This window comes from Sylvia atricapilla, chromosome 1 (assembly GCF_009819655.1).
Source record: "Sylvia atricapilla isolate bSylAtr1 chromosome 1, bSylAtr1.pri, whole genome shotgun sequence".
Classification (NCBI taxonomy): domain Eukaryota; kingdom Metazoa; phylum Chordata; class Aves; order Passeriformes; family Sylviidae; genus Sylvia; species Sylvia atricapilla.
The window spans coordinates 77,966,940-77,994,759 of NC_089140.1; the positions used below are offsets into that span (position 1 = coordinate 77,966,940).

Genomic DNA, 27,820 nt, shown 5'->3' on the forward strand with positions numbered 1-27,820 from the left:
CTTGGACAGCTTGGCTCAAGGGCTTTCTCAGGTTCTCTTTTCCATTTAGGCTATTTCTTGAAAATATACTGGCATAATCTCCAGTGGCACGATACTGGTATGATCATAGCAAGTGGGCCCACCTCCAGCATCTGCAGGGCTTCAGCTGTGCTGATCTCTCAAAACCTCAGTTATTGCAGCTTATTTTTATAATCCCCTGTTCTTGAGACTTCAACAAGTTCAGATGAGGCTGTTCTCTTCTGCACATAAATAGGTGCATGCACTTCTCTTTTGTTACAGATCTAAGGCAAATTTGGTCCTGATAGACAAAATCCTGGCTTAATTATCGTTCACATGAAGTATTTGATGTAGACAAAAATTTCACTTTTGAAATTGTTTTTGTAAGAAACTTGTGTTGGTGTGTGCCACTAGACAACAAGATTGCAGGGTCTCTACTCACATCCCTGTCTGCTCATTTATTGTCTGTCTCATTCCTCCATTGTGATGGTCTCATCACTGTCAAGATTAAAGCTGCCTTCTCTCAGACCTTGTGATCTCTAAAGAAACAATTCTGTTTCTCTTCATGTTTTTACATTAAATATTTTTTAATCTTAAAATTTAATTAGGTCAGGTAAATAAGTGAGACAAAATTAAACCTATATTGTAAACCTCCTGCAGGGTAGGGACTATAGGGAGCAACAGGAAAAATTAAACTGGTAATACCTTAGCAGTTCAAAGGAAGACTGGTAGAAAAAAGTCTGTAATCAATTCTGTGAGATCTGCTGCTTAGAGTCCTATCGTATGCCATATACATTCTGGGAAAATTAGTATCAAGGCAATAGGATTGTTAACATTGCTTCTGGGGACAGAGCCATTTGAAGGGATCAAGGGATGGCTGTTGGCACCTGCAGTGTATTTTGAGGCATAGGTCATTAATGACCATGAGACACCCTGGAATAGTAAGCAGTTTGTCCTCTAATATGACACAAGATAGAAACCTATTTTGCTTGGCGCCTGAATTAAAGTCGTGTTCTTAAAATAGCTCTGAATCATTACAAATGTAAGTATAACATGAAACCAGCCTAAAGACCAGGTAGAAGTACAGCTCAGGAATGCAGTGCAAAAGGAAAAGTGATAGCAGAGCTTGACCCCATCTGCAAGGGTGATTGTGTGCAGGGTGTGGAGCAGGTACAAGTGCAGGGAGCGCAGTAGGTGAGCTGGTTGTCAGGCTGGAATTGCAGTATTGTCATATTAAGACTTGACTGTATGAATTACTGAGTTTGCCTTCCGGGGAGATTTTTTTTTTTTTTTTTTTTTTTTTTTTTTTTTTTTTTTTTTTTTTTAAGAAATATGGATAAGAGGAGTGCAAGTCTAATGGTACTGCATAGGGAAGAGCACTGACACAACCTTGAAAGATTCAGGGAGAGAAATTCTGAACTTCAAGGGTATTCTGCTGTACCTGAATCATAGGATTGCAAAGCATCGGGATAACTTTAGTTTCAGAAGTCTGTATTTTAAAAAATTATCCTTAATAAGGTGGTCTCGTTCCAAGCATTGGCTTTATACAGGAACATTAAGCAGACTCTGTGTGTCCTTGCAGGGAAGCAGATGCCTTTGTATGTTTTTTAAGATGCTGAGCCCAGCAGTTAAAAGCCAAAAAGTGTTAGGCCCTAAATGGAGGTGTCTGTATGGTTTAGTCAGTTGCCAAGCCCTGGGGTTGCTCTTCTGCAGCAAAGCTGCAGTGGTGTCTGGTACTGGGAGCTAGCAGATCACAGGATAAATTTGACTTGCTGTCCATAAGAAAAAGATAACAGATGGCCTGATCACATTAATAGTTACTCTGTCATACTTTGAAAGCAGAGGAAATAGATAATATAGCCCAGGTGGAGGTGCTGGGTGTGTGTAGGGCTATCTGTGGAAAGTTAAGGTCTAACAGTATTCATTTACAGCTGTGTAAGGAACTCATATATTAGAGATCCTTATTGCCTTTTTTGAAAGGCTCTTTTTAATCTCAGTTGTTCATCATAAATACTTGGTTTAAGAAGGCTTTTTGGCTGCCAGTTACTGCTGTCATTGCTTCTGGAGGCAGCAGAGCCACAGGCTCTGAGCACAGATTGCTCTTGCTTGGGCAGCTCGGGTCAGACTCGGGGAGCTGCTGCTCAGACTCATGATTCGGGAGGAGAGCAGCCCCTTTCCAAAAACACAGCAAGTTGGCCTGCTCTCGCAGGTCAGCAAGTGCATGGGGCCAACTGCAAACTATTTATCCTCCTTAGCCTTTAACTGGTTCATAAGGCTTTATTATTCATAACCAGGAAGGCGCAGTCAGAAGGTGTGGTGTGTGCCTGGCCAACGACACTTAATTCAGCTACCTGGATCTCGTCGCCTTGGGTTTTGCAGAATTACATAGCTTCAAATCAGGACTTGTGGAGTACGTCCCAGCTGCATCATTTTCTGACACATCACTTGAATAATTAGGTCAGGCGCTAGAAGACTCCTTCCTTAGGTAAAAGTGATAAGGAGAGTGGGTGTGAGGAAAGCAATCGCTCCTGCTCGCAGAGTGCTGGCAGTGATGTTACGTGGGAATCTGAATCCCTGTCTGAAAGAACAAGGTGTTTCATGCTACATGTAAGCCTTGCCTCTGCTGTGTCCTCTCTGAAAGATCACTCCCATCACTGCTGTGGTGCAGCCTCTTGCTTATGCTGCCTGAAAGCCACTGGGTTGTCCCTTTGTCCCCGTCTCAGAGTGTCCCCGCTTGCTGGGCTGAAGTAGGTCATTCCACTCTCCAGGCAGTCACTCAGACAAGGCATGTTCTTCTTCATCAAGGTTTGTTGTTTGCTAAGCAGGGCTGACGAGGCATTCCTTTGCTAAGTGTATTAGGGTTTGTCTTTCAGTGACCGTGGTTAAGGAGTTTAAAATTGAGCTGTCTAAGGCTAAGGCACAGAGAGCTGAGATGGGATGCTGCAGGCGAGGGAGCAAACATTCTGCTGTAAAGGTTGCACCCAACTCCGGGCAGAGCAGGCAAACAAGAGTTTTGCATGTTTGGCAGCACGTACCATTTGGTAGGACTCTGTCCACAAGTGGTAGGAGCAATTTCTGGATCTTGGATAGTAGCTGTGGCAGTATGTATGCAGGATGGAGGGACACATGGGGAGCAATTGCTGCTTCAGGAGGGACTTGAATGGGGGAGGCCCAGATGGCAAAGTACCAGAACAATTCTGTGGAAAAATCAAATTACTGGGGATGGGATATTTTTAATGTGCAATGTTTGCTGTATAGTTCAGTGTAATATCTAGAAGTGAGAAAGATTTTGACTGCTTCAGCAATTGATCTGCCAGCAGCAGAGGATCTTACTGCCTACAGCTGACTTCAAGGCACTACAACAATTCTTGCATGTTGTGCCACCTGATGGATTTTTTTTTTTTTTTTTTTTTTTTTTTGTGGCTTATGAATTCCTTTATATGTGGTTATGTAGCATGAACAGGCAATCGTGGAACTTGATCCCGAGTCTGAAGTATTTGCTTTTTATAAATACCAGCAAAGAACTTGGCTTTTCATCCTTCTTGTGTGCTCTACCAGGCATTTGAATTGCAAACATTGTCATGCAAATGTATGCGTTGAAAAACTGTGTACTTCATCAAGCTCTGGAAGTTTTCTTCTTTAACTACTAAAAAAAAAGCCCCCCCATTTCTAAATGGCAATTTACATTCAAATCCTGTTTGCTGTGTTCTCATGGTAACTACTCCAGGGGAACATGCACAGTCCATGATAAATAGACATCCCTAGAGCTCCAAAAACAGCGCTGGGGTACAGAGCATTGTTCTTTAGCAAAAACTTTAAAGTTCACAAATCTCTTCCTTGCTAAACTACGTCTTAGGGCATATTGTGCATTTTATCTCTTAAGGTTTAGGACTTTTTTGGCTGTGAAATGTATTTACATTCTTGCTGCCTATAAGGTGAGATTAGCCCTCATGTCCTGTTAGTCAGGAATATCTTCAGTAGTTGCTGAAGAGCCAGCCCTCGCTAGGCTTGACTTCCTTTGAGTAGCAGCAGGAATGAATTAAGCAAGTACAGCCAAAGATATCACATGAAAGACTTGAAATACCAGTGAGCTGAAGAAAGCTCTGTTCTGTGTGTGTCTGTGTGTGTGTGTGTGTGTGTGTGCATAGCTGCAACTGCTAAAGATTCAGTTTTTCACGATGGACGAACGCTGAAGGGGGAAAACGTCTTAAAAGGTAAGGGGTTTAATTCATGCTGATTTTTAAATTATTTTAATCTTGCATACTTGAAGCTGCAGTGGACTTGTAGAAAAAGAATAGAAAGTGCCTGGAGTTTGCCTGAGCAAACTGTACTGCAAATGTTTCTGTGCTTGTATTTTATTTTAAAGAGGGTAAATGCACCCAGAATCAAGTTTATGAAAAAAACCCTGAATTTACTGGTCTAATCATATTTTCAAATGCCAGGAGAGCTTTGCTGCCAAGCAATCTGCTTTAATAAATCACACTTTGTTTGAAAGTTAAAGGGGTGATTGTTTGCAGAGCTGGGAAAAAGTCGGCAGAAGTAGAGCTGTGTGTGCAGAGGGGGGAAGACCTGTGTTGTAGTGATGGGCTGTTTTCTGGAGAAAGATCTTTTCTGTGGATCAGTCTATAGTGTAGATTCAGGAAAATTAATCAGCTATGTAAAGTTAAGGATTATAGTAGTCCTGCCATTTATTAAGGCATAAGGCATGTATTTTTGCATTGATTGCATTATGAGAAGGTAATACTAGGGACAAGTGTATTTGGGGTGGGGGGGAATCAAGCAAGGTATCTTCAGAACCCAGAAGTTTAAATTAATTTTGTAGTTTTACTGGAGAAACTTTGATGGGGCACACTTGAAACAGTAATTCTTTTGCCATAGAAATACAGGAAATGGAATATGCCTGGAAAAAAATCATTACAAGTAGTAATGGAAAGGACAGTGTAGCAGTTGGTATATTTTGGCCTTCTTTGCTGTGTCAGCTCTCCCTTCTACCCCCAGTGAAATAACCCTCTAACACAGCAGGTAAAATAGTGCTGTTCCCCACTGGTTGCCTTTGCTTCTGGGATCTGCACTTTGTGCCTTGCTTTCTCCCTTAAAGTGCTTCTCTCTGCAAACATTAGAATTCAGCCACAGGGTAGAAAATTAGGATAAAATTGCTTGAGAGAACCTGTTCTGAAGGGAATGGGTTTGATCCTGCATCATTGAAGTCTATGGGAGTTTTATTCTGGTCTCAAGAAGTGCAGCCCTAGATTTGCCTTGCAAATCCGGATGGAGGGTATATGATCTGATAAAGTGCCTATGGGACCAGGAAACAGTGTTGCCATAACTTGTAGTTGTTCGTCTCTCACTGCTGTTAAATGATGTCCTTTTAAACTCCAAGTGGTAGCAGTGGTAGTAGGTCGAAAGGTAGCTGGTCTTGTTGTATGCACATTGATGATATGTATTCAGTATTTCTTTTGCTAAATCTTCTTCGTTTCAAAAAAGATAAGATGTATTTTGTTTCTTGTTTGTTGGCTTATTTAAAAAATGTATTTACAAGCTGTAACATAAATGAAAGCTTAACAACAGTGATTATAACATAACAGATTACTGAAAGTTAGAGTGCTGTCCCACCTATTCACACATCTTTGTCAAAGCTACCCTCAGAACACAAAATCTGAAGAGCAGAAGTTAATGTTGTTTAAGAGTAGAACTTGGATCAGTTACTAAACCTTTTTCTCTGTGACTGTATCTATCTGTTTATGTACATACATATATGTGAGTTTTCTTAATGTAGTCACAGGATGCAGCAAAGACTTCGAGGGGGGAAAGCTCACTATGATGCATTTGTAAGGACTAAGTACATTGAGAACATCTGGTGCCACCTCATCAGATGAAACATTAAACACAAAATGCTTTCTGAAAGCACATCAAAGAGTTTTTATCTTTGTTGTCTTACACTCAGAATTTGCCATTTCTGGTGGGTTTAAGCAGTTCATAAACCTCAGTAGTAAGGCAGGTCCATTCCTAACACTGTCGTTAGAAGTCAGATTGTGGTTTCAGTTGTATGAAGTGGAATGTAGTAGCTTTAAAGTCCATGTTTGAGGACATCATCAGAGCTGCAAGGGTGTTCAGTCTAACCTACAGGAAGTTTTTGGCTGACACATGATGAGGTTTGAGGTTGCTCTTGTTGGTTTGTCTCCTCCACATTCCTGATGTGTATTCCCTCTTCAGGCAACAGAGAGCTGGGCAGCTGGTACTGCTTACAGGAGCTTTGCTGGGGAGGTGATAGCAGCTCTATTCCTTAGGCTTTGTGGGCAGTATTAGTTTTTGGTCCCAAGCACGAGGCAAGCATGCTCAGCTCAGGTCTGTGAAGTTGCTGTTTGCCAAGAAGCCCATTGCACCATGCAAATGATTTGGGACAAGTTTTTGTTTCGGTAGCCACCTTGGATTGTTGTATGCACCTGTGGGCATTATACAATATCTAGTGTAGAGAAGGCACGTTTGTCACCAAACTCAGAGTGCTGTGTTCTGTTTCCACTGTTGACATGATGTAATCGATCATGGCATTTCTGAACTCTCTATAGATCTAGAAATCCCTTAAGTACGTGGCAAGTAGGTGCTTTGGAGGAGTCTCCAAACCTTTATTAATGAAGCAGAGATAATGTAGATGGGTTGAGAGAAGACAGCCACTTTCAGAAGCCAGATAAATGCCAAATCATCTGTGATACTGGCTTTGTCAAGTGAACGCTGCCCCAGATTCAGCATGATGAAGATAAGTAGGTCCATCTGCAGCTTGCCAAACACACAATTTGTTCATACTTCATACTTAGCCAAAAAGAAACAGTGACCAGCCTCATGAATTACAAGTCATATTTCAAAGGGAGAAATGGTGAGTTTTATTAGAAGTGGTGTGGCACTTAAATTAGCTTCAAGGAAGTTTTTAATGTAGGCAAACAATTTGCATGTCAAATAAAATTGCTTTTAGGAAAGCTGATTTTATCTCAAGTGTCCCCTTCTGAGTCAAACATTAAGGGTTATGTTGGGTTGTATACTTAAGCCAGCCTAGGAATTTCTCAGGGAAGAAATGGCTGTTCAGCCATCTAAAATTGCATTTCCCTGTGACCCCTGGCATGCACAGCATAGCACATCTCAAATCAGGCTGGTTCTTACAGGGCATGTACATCTCATTGGCCTCAATGAGCTCTGAGCACACATGCAAATGCTTTGCTTAAGTTATTACTGGTTTGATGCTGCTTTGGCCAGCAGGTAACAGAGCACCTGGAGCCACAATACCTCTCCACCTGGAGTCACAATTCATCTGTGAAGGGGAGAGATGTTTGTGCAGCTCCCTTACAGTGCATGTCCAGCCTAAAGTCACAGATACTTGTGCAGAGAAGACTTGTGACATCCATTGCTTCCAGTCGTGTGTGTTCCATGCAGCTGGCCAGTTCCTGGAGAAGGAGTGCTGGTAAGGCAGCAGTGAAAGTGCACTGAACCAGTCATGGAGTCTCAACAATTTGTTTTCACCATGATCAGAAAATATGGAAGAGGGATAGAAAAAAATCCACTTCTAGGATAAGAAAAGGCATATTCTTATTTGAATATGACACAACAGATTGTAAGGCCATAAGTAAGAGCAGGAGTTTTCTCCACAAAATCCTCTTAAAAATGGATAGAGTCAACCAAATGTGTGGTTCATGGAACTAAGTGGGGATGGAACTAAACCTTATTGAAACAAAGGGCTGTTCACCAGCATCCATGGCTGTGAATTCTGCAGGCTTGGAGGAGATGAGCAGTGGCATCACAATTAAGTCACTCAGAAAGCCAGTTGAATGTTAAATTAGTTAGATACTGATGTACTGTTATCATTTATTATAATTCTTTCTTTCTCTCACTCTTTAGATATGTATGTGTAGATAAACCAGTTAATAGTTACTTTGATAACTGTATTATTTTTAAGGAGGTTTACTGCCATTCGTTTTGGATAACCCTGCACCATGCTAGTAAAGCAAAGTGAATTTACTCTCTAGTTAACTCCTACTTCACAGTTGCATAGGAATTGGAACAAAAAAAGTCACATTAATGCTTGTCACCTGTTGCAATGAGGAGACAGTGGTAGGGGTTTTTTTTTTCTCAACTGAATGTAATTAATATCAATGCAGATGACACAAGAGCTTCCTGCTCCTGTGAAAAAGCCTGCAGAGGAACTTCCTGTTCTGGCCCAAGGTGATGTTGACTCACCTGTGTGTGGCCTCTGTGGCAGCATGGAGAGCTGTGATCCAAGCAGCTCCTCCATCTCACGTTTATATGAGATGTTTATGTGTTTATATGAAAAATGAAGAAATCAGTAAAGAGGCTTTTTGTTTGACTTACACTGGAAATTTCAAAATTGCCAGAAATATCTAATTTGATTTTGATGTAGTTCTCAGAAGCATCAAAGAACTGAAGGAGGAGACTCTCAAACTCTCAGTGGGAGCATGGGATAGGGCTGTTGTGTTATAACAAAGCTGTCCAAGGAGAACATATTTATTGCCTTTTTCTGTGAAACTTATGTATGCAAGAATGAACAGCTGCCTTCTTTTTCTGCTCCTGCCCTGCAAACACACTCCTATCCACATTTCACTAGTCTTGTCTCTTCTCTAGTCAGTTGCAGATCTGCAAAGCAAGTCCTGAGAATATAATGTAAAAGTGTATAGGAATAAAAGAACAGCAGCTCGGAGGACCAAATTCTAAGAAAAATGTCAGAATGAGACTGACACTTTCTGAGATGTACTGAGATGTAAGATGTAATAGTAAACACATCAGTTACATGGGATTGAGCTGGGCTGTTCATGTGGGTCATAACACAGTTCTTGCTGTCAGCTAGGTAGACATCTGTGCTGGTTAGACTTAAACATGGTCTTAAATGTAGTGTTACAGGGTTCCTGATACTTAAAGGAGTTCTCCAGACCACACACTGCAAGTCTGCTGGAGCCCAGCTCTTGAACAGCACCCCCAGTACCCTGGGCTCCCTCAGGCTGAAACGAGCCTTTGGAAATGATCCAAATCAGCCAGAGCCATGTGCAGCCCACTGGGGCATTTTTGGTGCAGAGAGGCTCCTGTGCTGGGCACTGTGGCAAGGGCCAGTGCAGGGAGTTAGTTGGGAGGCAGGGATGCTTGCAGGGCTGGGTAGCAGAGCGCAGAGGGAACTGTGAATGGAGCCCTGTGCCGGGTGGGAATAATCTGCCCTTTCAGTGCTGCCCGACCCCCGGTGTCCTAGCAACACAAAGCTGCTCGGCTGAATATTCCGTGGCGTTCCTCATTTGCACATATCTGATACTGGCTGTGATTTAAGCCTGGCTGATTTCCCATTATGGCTTTCGAACAACAGGCTTGGTACAGGAAGGAGAGGAGAAAGGGCTGCTTAGGAGAAAATGTTATAAAACCACGTACTTTTTCTCGGCAGAGGAATGGCTCTGAGATGTTTCTTTGCTTGAGAAGGCACGGAGCAGGAGTCTGAGCATTACGTCAACCTTGTGCTTTGTAGGCATCCTGTATGGAGGGAATGAACTGAAGGCAGGGGCAAAATGCATTGGAGAAACTGCTGGAAAGAGGGGACTTCTTAACGTTTCTTGAATCTGATTTTAATTTTTTTGGCTGTGAAGTTGCTGGCCCTTGGGGCCTTACAACAAGCAGGATCTTCCACATTAAAATCAACTAAAGCAAACTCACACTTTTGTTATTCTAAATATTGTCCTTTGCAGAGATGTACACACAATCATGTCATACAGCTGAGCAGCACAGGTTTGCTCACAAATCACTGGAGTGACTTGTGAAATAGCAGCGAGTTTTAAGTATTCTCTTTATTAAGTATTTATTTATTAAGTATTCTCTCTCTCTCTCTCTTTTTTTTTTTTTTTTTTTTTTTTTTTTTTTTTTTTTTTTTTTTTGAGGCTGGAAGCCTCAAGATAGAAGACTATCAGGATGTAAATGACATTTTGGTATGGAGTCTAAAGAGATCGTGTGTGATGCGATCTAGAGAAGCCCATGACTGAAGCTAAGAATAAAGTCAGATTTGGATTCAGAATCCTCTTCTACTCTTGTGCTTTAGGAGTTGATGTCCCTTGTCCCCCTGTGGAATGCAGTATTACTGCCCTCCATCCATTTCTTCTTCCACCTTCTCCTTTTCACTTGACCTGCAGTGAGGAAGAGGCAATAACCCTATATCCTCTCTTCCCCTGCATGCAGCTGTAGTCTGAAAAGTGGTTGCTCAGTTTTGTGTCACCAGGGAGAGCAAAGAAAATTGTGATAATGTGGATCAAAGTTATCTGCAATGCCATTTGAGGATGTACTCAAGTGTACATGCTGAAGTGACCCTGTGTTAGCAGATCAGTGAGGACTGGCTTCTTGGAGGGTTTCAAGGGTGAGATTACTTGTAGTAACAGTACGCCAGGTACTAGAAACACACAGGATTAGATTCTTACATAGATTGCTACAAGGTTTTACAGCCGAGTCAGGCTTTGGCTGTGCAAGAGGAAATTGATCTTAAACATGTACTCTCAAGTATTTGCATTCTAGTCTTCTATTCCATGATGAAACTTTGTATGTTTGGGGAATACATGCTTGATACCATGCACCATTATCTAAAGAAATCATGTTAGAGGGACCATGGTGAAACGTATTTTACTGCTTTTAAGTGTTAAGTAATGTATTTATATGCCAAGCCTGCCAGTAAATTATCAAATAACAAAAAAAAATCTTGTAAGGTATTGATTAAAAGTCTGTCATGGAGGAGAAACAGTACAGTGGAAAAATTAAAACACAAAACAAAACCAAAAAACCCACACCAAAAGAAAAAGAAGGGTGAGGTCTCAGTCTGTATAAGTTATTTGATGACATGGAGGGTCAGGGTTTCTCGCTGCAGCTGATCTGTGTGCAGCCTCAGCAGATGTGGTGTGTGCACAAGTCTTGGTAACCCATAATGAACAATGGAGATGTTGGTGTTGGTCGTCTTGACATGGGGTTGGTAAGGAAGGATGGCTGTCCCTGCAATTAGTACCTCACAGCATGTTTCTTCATGGTAGGTCTGTGTCTCAGGCAGCCTGATTGATTTTTTTCAGAAGCCTGCTGACTACTCACAATGTGGGGAGAATGAGGCCAGATTGGGGTTTAGTCTGCAGGGACTGGAGGCTTTAGTAAGGACGACCTCAGATGAAATGGCAGCAGATTACACACAGGTGGAAAGGAGGGTCCATGAAATGTTCCAGCTGGGGTCCGTGCTGCGAGTCACACCTTCTGTCAGTGTGCTGAGACCCTGCCAGCAAGGCTTCAAACCTTAAATCCCTCTTTCCCAAATGCTTTTAATTGCCTGTCTCACATGGATGGTCCTGCAGTTCTGGGACAAACAGCCCATGGGACTTGCTGTGCATTTCAATGGAGGCCCTGAATAATGTATTCAAACAAGGGCTCACTTCAGCTGAAAGTTTAAGCAATCACTTACAGAGCTGTAAATATGTCCTTAGAAAACTTTGGTATCTGCAGCGTTGAAGCCTGTGCCTTTAACAATCTGTTCCTATTCCATGAAATTGTAACCAGTGTGTAAGAAAAAAGTCATTCTGAGTAGCTAGCATTCCCCTGGGTCCATAGGAGAGAGGTAGCAAATCCTGGCTTCCTTTAGAAGAAATTATGGATACCTTTAAAAAGGAAGCTTCACAAAGAGGCTGTTGTGTATTTACTCAGGGTTAGCTTTTAGTCCATGCAAACCAAACAGAAAGATTGAAATGCAAGAGTACGGGGACAATAACTAATAAAAGGTATATTTAAGAGCCCTGCAATTGTGATTTGATTGTTGTTGATGAAAGCATTGAAATCTCAGCAAACCAGTCAGAATCATTTGAACATCTTTTCCCCATCAAAGCAGTGGCTTCTGGCTCTTCTCTTCGCCGATATAGTCAAGCAGGACCTGAAAAACGACCAGAGCATCCTTGTGGATGGATCTAATTCAACAGTGTCTTGACCTCATTGAAATCTTTAAACACTAGTGCAAATAGTCAGTGTAGCAATGTACTGCCTCATAGCTCTTAAATGGGCTGCAGTCTTAAAAATGTCCTTGGGATGCCCTTGCTTGTAAAGTAAGCTGGGTGACAGGCTGAATATAAATACAAAAGCATTTCCACATTCATTTATTGAGTCTCCTGCTTTGACTGTTTTGCTAGAGTCGAAGACCTCTAAAATTAGAGTGTTCTTTCTATGCAGTACTATTTTTAGCTCAGGAAACTCTAACCTGTGGCATGAGAGTGGCTAATTTTGCAGTCTGTCTCTTATCTGAAGTACTCAGGGCTGGAAGATGAGTGATGCAGGTCAGATGCTGTAGTAGGAGTTGAAGTGATCAGCTAATGGTGTAAATGACTGCTGCTGGTAAGTGCAGTGCTTTCATGTTCAGACCTGTAGAGACTGTAAAAAGAGCCAGCATGTCATTACTGAGCTTGCAGTGAAATCTGGCATGGAGTTTGCAGCGGAACTTTTTTGAGACACAAGGGTTGTTGCAATATACCCATGTTCTTTTTCTAGGAAGTTGTTGCCAGCAGTGTTAGTCATTTTTAAAGGCTTTTTATGGATTTTTGGAGTGGGTGTGTGGAATAAGGCCAGGAGAACTTTGGACATGTGAAACACTTACTGTTATTTCAGGTTTATTCCTGAAATATTTATTCCTTGACTTGCCCGTCAGTAGAAATCCCAAATAAAAAATAGCTGTGGCATGTTCTTTGTTTTTATTGTCCTGTATTTTTATGGTATTTATCTGGATACAAGTACTCTGGGACAGTAAGGGAATGTCTTCCAAAACAAAGCAGGCATCAAACTTGTCTGTGTTTCAGCCCAGACCTGTTCCAATTGGAGCTGGCTGTATGCTATAGAAAAATGTAGAGGGTTTCTTCCTTTGAAACAGGCTTCTTTCTAGGTGACTGAGGCCTGATGCTCCAGGTCCTTGGGCAGGACATGCACAGGTTTTAATGCTCCTTGTGCTGGAAGCACATAAATTCTGAGGTTGAAAAGCTGTTGAATAAATGGTTGTCATCAAAGCTGATGGTGCAAATGACTGAAGAAATGATGACTAGAAATGCAGAGGGTGAAATGATTTGTTGGAGCTAGGGGGATGACACACACAGCAGTGCAGCTGCAGTCTCCAGGTTTGACAGGCCTTATCCCTGCCTGTTCTGGTGTCATAAAACATTTTCCCATTGCAGGCGAGGGCATTTGCCTTTCACTTCTTTCAGGTTAGTGGCTTGAATCCTTGACACCAGTAAAAGCTCCCAAGCAGTACATTTGGGTGAGAATCACTGAGCATAATTTGGTTTAAAAAAAGCAAGCAATGAGCATGCAGAATTCTTCATATCAGTTCAGCTGGATTATAAATATTAGAAATTAAATTAGTCATATTTTTCAAACTCATCTGTGAGGAAAGCCTGGAGCTTGTTTTGACTCATGGAGCTGTTGACTGAAATCAGAAGACAACAGGGACCATTTCATAAACATATAGCTTAGTAAGTCTTGCTATTTCTGAGAAAATATATACATTTGTATGTTCAGGCTGCTGTAATTCATCATTATTGTGCCTGTACTCTGGTGAGGCAGCCAGGAGTTCAGGGAAGAAGAAGGATTTCCACAGGGTGAAGTCAGGTATACTCTGTGTTTCAGCAGATGATGGGTTTCTGTGCAAATGATGCACAGAATGAATAAGTGTTGTGTTCTCTGTCTTATTCAGACCTTGGGATCTTCACTAAGGGTACTGTCCAAGGAAAGGGGATGGTGTTTTTTTCTTAAAGCCCAGTCAGGCTGTAATCTGAAGAACTATTTTATTATTAAAATTATGTGTAGGTGTTAGATGTCTGTCCTAATGGCTGCTTCTAATTGTGATTTCAGGCAGAAGCTTTGCCCTTTGGGAGACTCACTACAGATCAGAGCAAGCATTTAGCAGCTTGGGGAACCAAAGTCTCGCCAGTTGAGACTCCAGGTCATATTAAAGTCTTGGCTTTGGTGCTGTCTGGTGCAAATTCAGTGGGGACTTTTGGATCCAGGAAATCATGAATTACAAGTTGTGTCTGCACCACAAAAAAAAAAAAAAAAAAAAAAGCACCCTTATCATGTGGAACAGACCTGGCTTGTAGTTATTAATTTCACATTGATATTGCTCAATGCCTTAACATGACTTGACTGGCACAATTCTAGCTATTGTCCAGTGATTTTTGTGTGCTGGAGTGGTTCAGCACTGCCATTCCATGATAAAAGTGAAATATCTATTGAAAATTTAGTTGATTGTATCTCAGAGATAATTTTAGAAGCTGTCAGTTGATTTTCTTTTCTGTTGCCTTCCCTTTTGTAAATTTGATCTTACTTTGCAGGAGTCTGAGTTTTAGAAATGACTTCAGATTTTTACTGTGGAAGATGTACTGTTTTAAAACCAGTCATGGGTCTGTTGCCTACCCAAAGTTTTCCTAGAATACAATTGCTTCCCAAGTGTTCATTTGTGAACCAAGTCAAGCTTTAATAGCAGTACTGGTAGAAATTCAGCAGACCCCAGAGGTGAGTCCTGTCCTGTGTTACTTTGGTATCAATGGGAAAGTTCACTGCTTCCCATAGGAAGTCTGAAGGAGCACCAGTAAAGAGGGAAAGCTGATCACCAGCTGCACAGGTGATTGGAGATTTGATCTCTTTGCAGAGAGATTTGATACTGTTGCAGGTTTAACTCACTGCTGCACCAAGCAATGTTCAAGTGGAGATGGTTGTCACTGTCTGAGAAGTGTCTGCACTTCAGTAATGGGATATGTGCAGTTCTTGCACTCCGGTTCACTAAAGGCACCCACAATTGATTTCTTTAATTGTGAGGAGTCCTGCTGGAAGTTATGCTTGAGGTTATCCCTGCTGTGTGTGTAGGAAAAACATGAGAGATGAATCCAGCACATCTCTTGTCACCAACCCTTGGTTTACTCAAAGCAGCCACACTTGTAGATGTAATTCCAATGATATGTCAGGAGGATTTGACCCTTCAATTTAATGCCTCGTGTCTGTGAGTAATTAAAAATAGCAAGTAATGTAAAGTGATGGAGTAGGCATTTCAAGTGGGTGATTAAAGTTGCAGTGGTCTCCATGTTGTCCTGTGTTGATAACATGCTAACATCTCTTGCAATATTTAATATGTTTGGGGGCTTTTTAATGCAAGTGTTTGAAGTTGGGTATCTATGTGAGATTTCCACCTTTTGGTGACAGGGCAGGGCTGTTTCAAACTTCTGTAGTTGTAGGGAAAATGTTACCAGAATGTTTCTTCTTCCTCTGTGACTCCAGGTTTTTTTAAACAGTAACACGAGCTTTCAGGCCAGGTGTGGTGCTGACTTTTGTCTCCTTAAGTGCCTGGAGGTGGCAATAAAAGGGTTAGGTGGTACAGCAGCCATCTGTCTGTCTCTCAAAGCAGGAGCTGCTCCCTTGCAGGGGAGAGGCTGCCTAGTGAGAGAGGCATCTGTCATGTCACCAGCATTTTGCCAGGTGGTGTATCCCCACTCCCATCCGTGCATCTTCCTCTCCACCTCACACCGAAATATACAGTTGTGTTTGCAAGTCTTGAGAAAAATGTCACCTTTTGAGCCAGCAAGTTTGGGTAGGGTAAAAGGACTAAGTTTTGAGTGTTAAAGAAAAAAAAAATATCTGTGACTGCATGTGGCAAGCATCAGCCTTGAGTTACACAAAGTAATTACAATTTCTGTGTGTACATGTGTGTCCATTCCCTGCCACCTGCACAGAAAGAGGCAGGCATGGACATGCAAAGGGCAGCTTTGCCAGCCTGGTTCCCTGACAGTTGGATGCCACACAGTGGGCACGTACAGGAAACCCTGTTGGCCATGACAATATCGATACCCTCACTGAAAGCATTCATGCTGCGTGTTCACTGAAATACAGAGATTTTTCTCCTGCTGACAAAATCCAAATGAAACATATTGTTGAGGAAGACGAGTTTGCTCACATCTTTCACAGAGAAGTTTTCTCCCTCTGGTGTCACCACTATCACACAGCGTTCTGTTTAATGAATAAAGGCACTGATGGAAAAGGTTATACTGGATAGTTAAAGTGAACTTTTGAGTCTGTGCTTTCCTGAAGGTACTTTTTTTATAAAAAGTTAAAATTTGGGTGTGTAATCTATTTGTTAAGTTGAATTTATTTTTTAAGTTAAAATTTGGGGGAGTAATTTGTTTGCTAAATTGAACAAGAGGCATGATTGAAGCCAATTAATAAATACCAAGACTGTGCTCTGACTGACAGTTTCCCAAGGCTTGATCTTGCTGTCATTTCTGTCAGCTGAAGAACTTCAGATCTTTATGTGAACCATTGACTATATCTGTGAGATCCTACCCCCTGACCTTGCAAAATAATGAACACTGTGCTCCAGCTCTGCAAATGGCTGTGGAGGAGGGTCAGCTGATGGGTTAAAGTGGAAGATGATAATTCATGCTGATGAATTAAATTGTGTGTTTACATGTGGTGGCATTTCCGTATGGGGGCTGCCTGTGTTTTGCCAGGCAGCAATTAATGCTGTCTTGAGCAGCTTTGCATGGCTCTGTCTGGGTTACCTCAAACCATGGTGAAAACACAGGTGACTTGGGGGTGCTTTCAGATGGGATGAAGTCATTCCTGAGGTTCCCAATGGCAGAACCATACTGAGCAGTATTCACAGCTTTTCATAACTGAGTGGCTGTGGGGTTATCTGTTTTCTGAATGGAAAATAATGCTGAAAGAACCACAGGCAAACTAAGGGAAACTTACTTCAGATAAGCAGGAGTGATCTGTTTACAGGAGAGAATATTTCTACTGTTCAGAATAGCAACGATTAGAAACTCTTTTAAATACAGCTTATTTAAATTTGAGGTACCACTGGCAAACTTTCATCCTTATTCATAGCAGGTAATTGTCAATGCACAAAAATTGAATATTTTCTGCCCTTCTGGTTTTGTTTTTTATTAAATCCATATGGCTTGTATTTGTGTATCTTCAACATTTGGGATCCTCTACAGGGTGTTTAAATTCAATTGCTGAAGAAACAAAATAGTCAAGCGTATAGCTGTTGACCTGTTAGCTGCCTGTGCTTCTTTCTGTTGTTTCTGCCTACACAGCAATAGCTTACAAATACACATGAAATGGAAAGAGACAGTTGATTAGATTAAATGGCTGTAAATGCTCTGTCTATGGAAATGATATTCTGTAATTACCCCATGATTTCCATTCTGTAGATATTTTTATATGCTCAAAACTGCTAATAACCTTGTAACACATTGTGTATCTAGTTATTAGGCTTGGTGCATTTCAGATTCATATGATTTGCCCTTCTTTATTTCCCCTGACATCTCTAACCATTGCTATTAAAACTGTTGTTTTGAACCTGCTCATTTCAGATGCCAGACCAGTTTGATCAGACAGTGGTGCTTAACCAGCTGCGCTATTCTGGGATGCTGGAGACGGTCAGGATTCGCAGGGCTGGTTTCCCAGTCCGGAGGCCCTTCCAAGACTTTTATAAAAGGTAAACACACTGACTTGTGGACTTCAAGTGTAAGTCATGGGTACCAAGTCAGTAGTCCCATGTAGATGAATAAAAGTAAAAAGAATCATATGGCAAAAATAGAACTTAATCTCTTAAATGAAGCAATAAATATTTTTTGGTTGCCAGGTATAAAGTCCTCATGAGAAACTTAACTCTCCCTGAAGATTTAAATGAGAAATGTGCTGTTTTACTTCGTCTGTATGACAACACAAGCACTGAATGGCAGCTTGGAAAAAATAAGGTAAAATAATCTGACTGTGCATATTGTGGTGCTGGTGGATATACAAAGCTGAGGGGACAGGATTTAGACTGCACAGCTGCAGACATGTAGTTCTAATGGTAATTACTTCTGGCCTTTAAAGAAGCTGCACATGCCTGTTGGTGCTCTTGAAACTCTTAAAGCAGCAATTAATGGTTGTGCTGAGGAATTTGCTGTCTAAGGCACTTAGAAACTGACTTGTGATTTCAGTCACAGAGAAAGGGCCCACCTGAATTTTCTGTCACTGCTCACAAGTGGTAGCACTGGTGATGGTCAGACCTTAAAATCTGGTATTTGGATTTTTTCCATTTCCAGAAGTATGGAACATGTGGGGTAACACTTTTGTTCTGCAGTGAGCTCCACTCATACTAGTAAACTGACCTAACCAATATCTCTTCAGTGGCAGAAATCAGGGGGAAGAATTTTAGCCAGTGTTCACTTGGCAGAATTGAGCTCCAAGTGTGTTTGCCATCCTAGTCTGAGGGTCTTTTACAGAGGTACGTTAGACCTTGATATGCGTTCTACCAGACAACCTGAATTTTGCCCACTTTTTTTTTCTTTAAAGAAAAAAAAATCAAATTACTTTAGAATACATTAAAGAATCAAATTTTAATTTGAGAAATAAAACAAGCCAGGTGTTTTTACGTTCTCATTTTGCAAGTTTGATTGTAGACAACAGCTTGTGATTTGTGCTCTTGGATTTCAGCAGATGATGTGAAAGCATTGCAGATTCAGGAGAGGATTCACCATTTCAGGATTTGAGATCTCCAAAATACTAATTTTTTTTAAAAATGCTTTTTAGTGTCATAAGGTAGCAAATACAGTTTGTAAAATCTAGTTGATTTCTGTAGCAAATGCTCTTCCCTTCCCCCTGTTCTACTCAGAGCTGCATGGTTTGGAAGGGTTTCTTCTCTTCCTCTGTATGCTTAGGGACTCTTAGATTTGCATTGGGGAAGTTGTTTTAATCATCTTAAAGTTACTGTAAGAAAGAAGAAAAAATCTGAAATATTCTGATGGCAGTTGATGTCATCCTCCATCCCATTTTTGTAGCCAATGGCTTACAAATAGCACAGTGGTAGCATTTGGCTGCAGAGCTGGGCTGTGCATCCCATTCTATTTCAGATCTAGCATATGAACAGTATTTATGCATGGACCCTGGAGAGTGCTTTGGCATCTTAGGGACACATGTTTATCAGAAATTGTTTGTGAGACTGCATAAACAGGAGAAGAGCACAAGAGGACACTGCTTTCAGACTGATCATGGGATGAGGCACTATCCTGCCCCTATATTATTTTAAAGGGATAAAAATGACATTGCAATGATTTGCCTTCGGTGTGATTTTTTTTTCTTTGTCTTTTACATCTCAAGCTCCAATGCACCTGGTCAGGAAAAGGCATTAGCCTCAGCATAATATCTGCTTACCATCCATTTTTGTTCCAGAAGTGGCTGAATGCTTTTCTGAAGAATTTTCTTGTGTTTTTGAAAGCCTGTGTATAGAGCAAAGAAAGATTGCCCACTGAATGAAAGATTACCCACTGAATGAAAGAAAAGACTTTTTTCCATGAGGGAAAACTTCATATAGAAAGAGTTGCCCAGGGCAGCTCTGACGCTGGGATTTCGAGCTGTCTGTGGGACATTTTCCATTCCTGTTTCTTGGGTAATTTGTGCTAGAAAGTCCCTTTCTAGCTTTGTTCAAAACTCGCAACTGTGCCTCTCCTTGAGAGTGCTGCTTTGGCTTTGATGGGCTTTTTTTCATGTAAACACAGAAGAAAAATCAGCTTCTTTTGCGTGTGAACACCCCTAAAAGTTCCCCAAGGTTGGTTTTTTTGGGGGGAGGGAGGGATTTTTTGGTTGGGTTTTGAGGGTTTTTTTCACATCAAGAGAAAACACCCAGCACTTTAAAGATGTGTTCCTGCTTTTAGGTGTCTTTGCAGCCCTCCTCCCTTAGCAGAGCCCACCTCGTCCATGAGCTTTCCTCATCCCCACATTGTGGTGTGCAGCCTGGCTCTCATCCCACATAATCCAAGTGTCACTGAACTGGCTATTTCCAGTTGCCCATGTGTTAGGCAGCAGCATGCCAGGCTGTTGTCACCCAGAGCTGACACCAGCATACTTGGCCTTTAAAAAAGAAAAGTTGAGAAGAGCTGGAAAAAGCGCTGACAGCAGATAGCTCACCACTGTGTGAGTGCGTGGTAAAGAGCAGATGTCAAGGCAGGTGGAAGAGGCAAGCTGCCTCCCCCATGCCCCTTCTTGCCTGGAGAAGCAGTTTTACTCATTTAAGGCAAAATAGGCTGTGTTAGCCCAGTTTATGTCATTGCCATGTGCTAAAGCTGCCTGTGAGAGGCACTAGGCAGGTGCAGGTCAGTGCAGATCCAGGGCAGTGCTGGGAGGAGAGCCTGGGAAGCATTCTGTCTGTGGGAGGATGGCTGGCTCTGGTGGGGTGTCTGGCCCCAGCAGCTCTCTCCATGTAACAGCAGGAAAACACAGTCGAGTTGATGGGAACATGAAGGCACTCTCATTTCTGCCACCCTCTGCAGTCCTGTAGCAATGTCTTTGGAAGCAGCAGGCCTTGTAAGGGGTTGTGCAGCCTGATGTGCCTGTGAAAAAAATAAATTATCCACGTGGATTTCTGCACATCTGATGAGAAAGGTCATGCTAAGCCCTGCAGGTTCTTTTGCTTGTGCTACTTCGGTGGGAAAGGCTGTTTAATGAATCCAGTAATTGCATTTGGAAAAATCCTGTTGCTAATTAAAAGTTACAATAGAGTAATCTGACCCTTCCCACCAAAATCCAAAGTTAGAGGATCATCTGCCGGTGTTTTCTTTTAAGCGGATTACATTCTGGTTTTGTCTTTTCAGCTGAGGAAATAGTACATTTTTCTCTGAATTCAAAGCTGAGGCTTGCTGGTTGGGCTGATCTGGCTCTTTTTTAAATATGATGCTCACCAAAATTTGTTAAGCCAGAAGTTTTCTTATGTAGGTGTTTCTCCGGGAGTCCTTAGAACACAAGCTGGAGAAACAGCGAGAAGTGGAAGTCACCAAGGCAGCAATGATCATCCGAGCACACATCTTGGGTTATGCAGCCCGGTAAGTGACTGCATGAGTAAGGATTTGAAATAAATGGATGAGTTGTCAAGAAGTTAAATCCTTCTGACCCACCCAATTCTCAATTTCTCGTAGGGGCCAGGCATTCAAATCCTGTAAGTGGCTTTTGAAAATAGCAGCTGAAAATATCCATGAACAATGCAAAGTTTGAATTGTTTTAATATAATGAATAGGACAATACAGAAATTTGGAGGTCAGCCAGTATCCATCTGATTGCATTAGAGCCATGATAGGAACTCCAGTTGGATGGCACCTACTGGGGCTGCCCCAAGTCACCAGCTGAGATCTATCTTTGCCTCTTCATGGCAAGAAAACAGAAGGAAAATAAAACTAATACATTTGGCTCTTGGTGAACCAAGACAATTTGTTACTGATTAATGTTAATGTTTACCTGGCTTCATGCATTATGTGTTAGAGGGAGTTGGGCATCCCATCTATTTATTTCTCTGCTTTTTCTACAAGTCAGTTGAGGACAGTTTAAGGAAGCTTGTTTGCATAATGAGGTAATTTCTTTTCATGTACTCATTAGTCTTGTTCATATATTTTGACCAGTATATTACGTAAAAACAATATCCCTTTTTTAATGCCAACTATCTTCCTATGCATGGTCTTTCTTTTCAGACATGTGGGATGACTATATATATGCTTTCTCTGCGTGTGGGCACACACATAGAACTGGGTTTTTAGCATCTCCTTTGCAGGGACATAAGAACTTGTAAGATGTGCATTTCCTTAATGAAGACACACACAGTGCTGTCATGAAATTAGAGAATCTTGCTTCTCAAAGGGAGAAGAATGTGAACAGTGAGGGAACTATCACAGAGCTGGAACTATCATGGGCTCGCTATTGCAGGTCACCATGGCAAGATCCCTCACAACTGTTTCATTACAAATTTGTTTCCTTTTTTTCCTCCCCCCAGAAAGCGGTATAGAAAGGTTCTCTACTATGTGGTTGTGATACAGAAGAACTACAGAGCGTTCAGTGGTAGGAAGAAGTTCCTGTGCCTAAGGAAAGCAGCCACAGTCCTTCAGAAGCAGTGGCGAGGCCAGCTTGCTCGGCGTCTTTACAGGGAGCGACTGGAGGAGAAGCGGAGACAAGAGGAGGAGAGAAGAAAAGAGGAGGAAGAAAGGTGCAGTCTCTAGCTTACATCACTCTCCTGCCTGTGCCATTTTAGGTGTTGGTCTGAAAGCCTTTATTTCAGGCTATTCTTGAACAAGTGATTTTGGAAACCTTTGCTGCTTTTGCTAAAAGAGGCATATAGTAATCATGGTAGTTTCATATTCACAAACATATTCGTTGTGATTTTATTTTTGGCTGTCTTTTCCAGGTGGCAGATGATCTCTGTAAGCTGAGCTATTGCCATAGCAAAGGAATGTGATGAGCTTGTGTTGAGCTTGATTGACTGACTTTTCTCTTCACTCTCTTTTAGGGAAAGACAAAGGCAAGAAGCAGAGCGTCTTGCCCAGCAGGTAAATGATATTCTTAATGCTTTTAGCCATGCTGTTTATTTGAGTATCTCAACCCAGCAATTAAAAAAATAAAAGGTACCTGTAGCATTAAAACTAAACTAATTACAGGAGCTGGCAGATAAAGGCAGAGGAAACTCAATATAGTTTGCATGGAAATTTCCTTCACCTGATGCTTCATTTAATTTCTGGCAAAGATTGAATTTTCTGCACATACTTGGACTTCCTCTGCTCAGCTATCTCTGAGCAAATGTAATCATGCTTTAATTTTTTTCTTTTTCTTTCCTTTTAATTTATTGCTGATATGAAGATAGGGCTCCTTTTAAATTAATGAGCATGGTGGAGTATAGAGCTTTAAAAATAAATTTTCAAAAAGAAGCTTACGTTTAGGGGCCTAACTTGATTTTATTTTGTTTCGTTTTATTTTTATGCAGGCTGAAGAAGAGAGAAAGAAGCAGGAACTGGCTGCCATTCAGAAAGCTCAGAAGGAGGCAGAGCTGAAGCGGGAAGTGGAGAAGCAGAAAGAAAGCAGGCAGGTGGAAGAAATCCTGCGTCTGGAAAAAGAAATCGAAGACCTTCAGCGCGTGAAGAAGCAGCAGGAGCTGTCCTTGACTGAGGCTTCATTACAGAGGCTGCAGCAGCGTCGGGATGAGGAGCTCCGCCGGCTTGAGGATGAGGCATGTCGAGCAGCCCAGGAGTTCCTGGAATCCCTGAACTTTGATGAGATTGACGAATGCGTCCGAAACATTGAGAGGTCTCTCTCTGTGGGCAGTGGGTATCCTGCTGAGCTGGCTGAACAGACTGGAAATGCCTGCAGTGAAAAGCCCAATTTTAACTTCAGCCAGCCATATCCTGAGGAGGAGGTAGATGAGGGCTTTGAAGCCGATGATGATGCATTTAAGGATTCGCCCAACCCAAGTGAGCATGGCCACTCTGATCAAAGGACCAGTGGCATCAGAACAAGCGATGATTCCTCAGAAGAGGATCCTTATATGAATGATACCGTGGTGCCAGCAATTCCTGCTGCCAGCGACGCCATGGTCATCCCTCCTGCCCATGACACAGTGAGTCTCCACAACTCTTCAAGCGGTGAATCCACCTACTGCATGCCAGAAAATGTATCCTGCAGACCCCCAAATTCTGTGGAACTTATTTCTCCTGATGGAGACTACGATTACGACCAGGACGACTACGAAGACGGTGCTATCACTTCTGGCAGCAGCGTGACCTTCTCCAACTCGCACAGCAGCCAGTGGTCACCAGACTACCGGTGTTCGGTGGGGACCTACAACAGCTCTGGAGCATACCGCTTCAGCTCTGAGGGAGCTCAGTCCTCTGTAAGTAGCAGTGGTTTTATTATCTAATAATTGGTAATAATTGCTTTCTGATTTTTTTTTCCCCTGCTGTGCAGCTGTAGACTCACTGTAACTGTTCTTAGAAAACACTGTGTAGCTTGATTTGCTCAGAGAGCCCATGGAAATAGTGGTCTGTTGCCATCTAGATGCCACAGGGGTGAGTGCATTAGAGTCAGAGGCAGCTCAGATGCTGTTTGCAGTCGTGGGCTTCTGCACAGGTGTGGTTTTAACTGCTTTAATGCAGCACTGTGTGTTACTTGGTGAGGAGCTCAGTGCACAGCAAAGTTCTTTGTACATGTGTTTGAAGTTGAGGTACCAGGTTGGGGAATTGATCTCAGAAAAACCAAATTTAGTTACGCATGCACGTTGCAAGATACTGAAGAAGAAGATGCTTGCAGAAGTCCCTGGCATGCCAGGTATATTTTGAGGTTATTTAGAGAGTAAAGTTCATGCAATGAAAAATGTTTAAATTATTGAGGCAGACACACATTCTGCAGAGAAAATTTTCAGTGCTGTTCACTGAGTATGCTGTGGGGTTTCCTTCTACAAGTATTTTGGAAAGTATATGATTTCCTCTACCACTCACCCAGTGTTTCTGTGAGACTGTCTGCTTGGGAAAGTGAAAAGGTATTTCAGGAACACCGACTTGTTTAGAAGGAAAATTTCAATGATATCATATCCACTACATTGGAGGCAATGATAAGCAGTCCAAGGAGCCAATTGTGGGTGGTGGGATAAGCTGACAGTTTTTGTCTGAGAAAAAACACTTTCAGTGTCTCTGTTGTGGTGCATTTCTGCTGCATGATTCTGGATGTGTGTCAGATACAGAACAGAAATTCAGACTTTCTGGAGTGAGGGAAAGCTAGTATCACAGTCTGTGCAATGTTTCTTTTTTAATACTTTTTTAAGCTGTTCCCCACAGCACTTCAGTGATAGGGGCACGTAGCACGAGGTAGCTTACCCTGACCATACCCTTGCAAAGGGATAACTTTCCTGAGCTCTACAAAGCTTTTACACAGATTTGTGTAATTAAACAGTTCAAGCTGCCACTTACTACAATAAACTGGGTGGAAACCAATGTGCAATCATGTCCTTCCAATACGTGATAAAATGCTTTAGCTAGAGCCTTCTAAACCAACTTGATCTAAACTCTTTCCTGAGAGATTATGACCTTTCTTTCCTTTCTTGCATAGTTTGAAGACAGTGAAGAAGATTTTGACTCCAGGTTTGATACAGATGATGAGCTTTCCTACCGGAGGGATTCAGTCTATAGCTGTGTCAGTCTGCCCTACTTTCACAGTTTTCTGTACATGAAAGGTACTGGATTAATCAGAATTTGCTAAATAGACAACATAACCAGAAATATTTATTGTATAATACACTCCAATTCCTGTAGAGTTAAGCTATATTCTTATTTTTCAAAACATTGCAACACAGACAGCATTCTACACTGCAGACCAATTTTGCTGACCTTAGTCAAATTTCACTTTGGATCTGGAAGACATGAAGGAGGTTATATGTAGCAAAGGGGTGTGAGAGACTCTGAAAGAATATACACAGGAGTTTGCTGCTTAAAATTCTTGGGTTTATCTTCTGATGATTGATAGCAAATTGTACTCTTGCTGAATCCTTGTATGATTTCATCACTATAGTATACTTTATGTTCCTGGAATAGGAACAGTCGTGAGTGTACACACCACAACATTTGTGTGAAAAATAATGCAGATGTCAGTAGCATGGCTTTTACTTTCTGACATAGCTAGCAGTCTCTGTGGGATGACAGGAGCACATCAATTTGGTTAAAGTTTTTATGACCATGCTGTAACTCCAGTGCCAGGTGCATTGCCTGCTTTATGGCCACACTTTGGTGTGGCTGAGCTCACACTGGTGTATTTCCTACTCTAAACACAGCTTTGTCGGGTTTTGTGATTTTGAGTTAAATATCGTTACCTCATCGTTACCTGCAGAGAGGAAAGATCTTAACACTAATTTTTTTTAGATTATCACTTCAATACATTGAAAGCTATCTTAAAGATCAGATTCTCATGTGCAGCAAAGCTTTCCAGTAATTTATTATTATAGATATGTATATGTGCATGTAATTATATGTATGTTACATATATTTTTGTCATACAGAAACCTACTACCATTTATAATTTAAGGGTATTTAGATGGACAGCATTGTTGGTGGCCATAAGGATATGCAAAACTGAGGTTTTGTGGCTTACAGCAGAGACTCAGTTTAACTGCAGTGTTGTTGGTCAGCACCTTCCAGTTTTGGTGATGTTCACAGCATCTGGTTTATGATATAGCTGTTTGTTTTAACTGCATGTAAACCCACATTTGTCTCTCTTGCCAGGTGGCTTAATCAACACATGGAAGCGACGCTGGTGTGTCCTGAAAGATGAGACCTTCCTGTGGTTTCGTTCTAAGCAGGAAGCACTTAAGCAGGGTTGGCTTCACAAAAAGGGGGGTGGATCATCTACACTTTCCAGAAGGAACTGGAAGAAAAGATGGTTTGTTCTCAGACAGTCCAGGTTGATGTACTTTGAAAACGACAGTGAAGAAAAGCTAAAGGGTGCCATGGATGTCCGAACTGCCAAGTAGGTTTACGTGGTTTTATGTTAGCCATGGTTCCTTCTAAGTAGTACTTGGGGCTCAGTCTGGGAAGAAATTGAGTGCCCTGCCTACAAATTGTGTGAATGCAAGCAGGAGAGTGTGTGTGGTGAAGTTAGTGAAAGCAAGTGTTGTCCTTAGCTGGCTCTCTCTTAAGTCAAGAGAGAGCTCCAGAGCTAAGCCAGTGCCAAATACTTCAGAAAATGCTGCTGTAATGAACCCATCTATGCTTTCTCCCAGACTAGAGGCCCTACTTAGTCTGCAGTGATTCCCAAGGCAATTTGGGGCATGTTGCCAAGTAGCTTCAGGCAAACCCAGAATGAAGAGGGTGGAATTAATAGGCCCCAAGTAAACTGAAGTTCGCATGGGTCAAAGCTGAATCTTCTGTATGTATTTAGATTTTTTTTTCATGCTTTAAATAATTGTGGTAGTGTAGAAAAGTCTTTAAAATGCATATATTCATTTAAAAACTAAGATTACTAAACCTAATAACTTATGCCTTGTTAACTGAAGTTCCTTAAGCCTAAGAATTTTACACTTCCTGAAGCATGCAGAAGAAAAAGTTTTCTACTGGATGGTACTTTTCCTTCTAAACAATTTAGGATTATCTACCTAATTTAAAAATTAGAATGTGCTAACATTAGTTGTCTCTTTTCTCTATAAAGTGTACCTAAACTTTCATGCAAAGTAGAGAGAAACAGAAATGGTTAGTAACACCCAATTCCAGTCTGTGCCTTGTAATCTGCAACTATCCAATTTGTTTGTTATATTAACAGAGAGCTTAAACAACATTGAAATCTTTGATTAATCTTTTCTTTGGCAGTCCTGGCTTCAGCCTGATTTCAAGTAGGACAGAAAAGAGTTTCAGTGAGAATCCTGACTTGCTCCTGAAAAACCAATGGGCTGTTGGCAGTCAAGTAAATCTCTGAATAAAAGCTGAAGAACCTACCATATTTTTTGTTAAGACTAGATTTGACTCTGTCTCATGTACCATAGCATTTATTTAGCATGTTTTTCTAATATGTTCAATCAATCATTCTTTTTTTTTTGTTACCTCATTGCTTCATTTTCTGTGCCCTATAGACATTCTTTGCTGCACATACCTTTAAAATGGTCAGACAAAGGTTACTGAACCTCTTTTGAACTGTAGGTTCAATCAATGATTATTTGTGTATAAATTAGCTAAAAGAAAAGGTACATGTATTTAAAGAACTGTGTTTCATAAGAAATAAACAATAGCTTTTCTAGATAGTGTTAATATTTACTGAGTGCATTCCAACCTATAGTGCAACTCACATATTTCACCACTCTCTATTAGGGACCCTGTCCAATTTAAGAAGTCTCAGGCTGATTCACTTAGAACACAGAACAGGGAGGTATTCTACTGGACAATGTTACTGAGAGGAAAGGAATCAGACAGTACAAAATAACAGTTTTTGTATTGATAGCAGATAGATCATCCTCATGAGTCTGATATGC

General features: G+C 41.4%; 1 protein-coding gene across 1 annotated transcript in view; it reads left to right on the forward strand.

Moving 5' to 3' along the window:
• Positions 1-27,820, forward strand: part of MYO10 (myosin X) — a 160,291-nt gene that overhangs the window by 113,433 nt on the left and 19,038 nt on the right. The window contains 8 exon segments of the mRNA XM_066326351.1: positions 17,394-17,518; positions 17,666-17,780; positions 20,779-20,885; positions 21,824-22,033; positions 22,334-22,373; positions 22,805-23,707; positions 24,919-25,042; positions 26,085-26,328. Coding sequence (XP_066182448.1) covers positions 17,394-17,518; positions 17,666-17,780; positions 20,779-20,885; positions 21,824-22,033; positions 22,334-22,373; positions 22,805-23,707; positions 24,919-25,042; positions 26,085-26,328 — 1,868 coding nt within the window.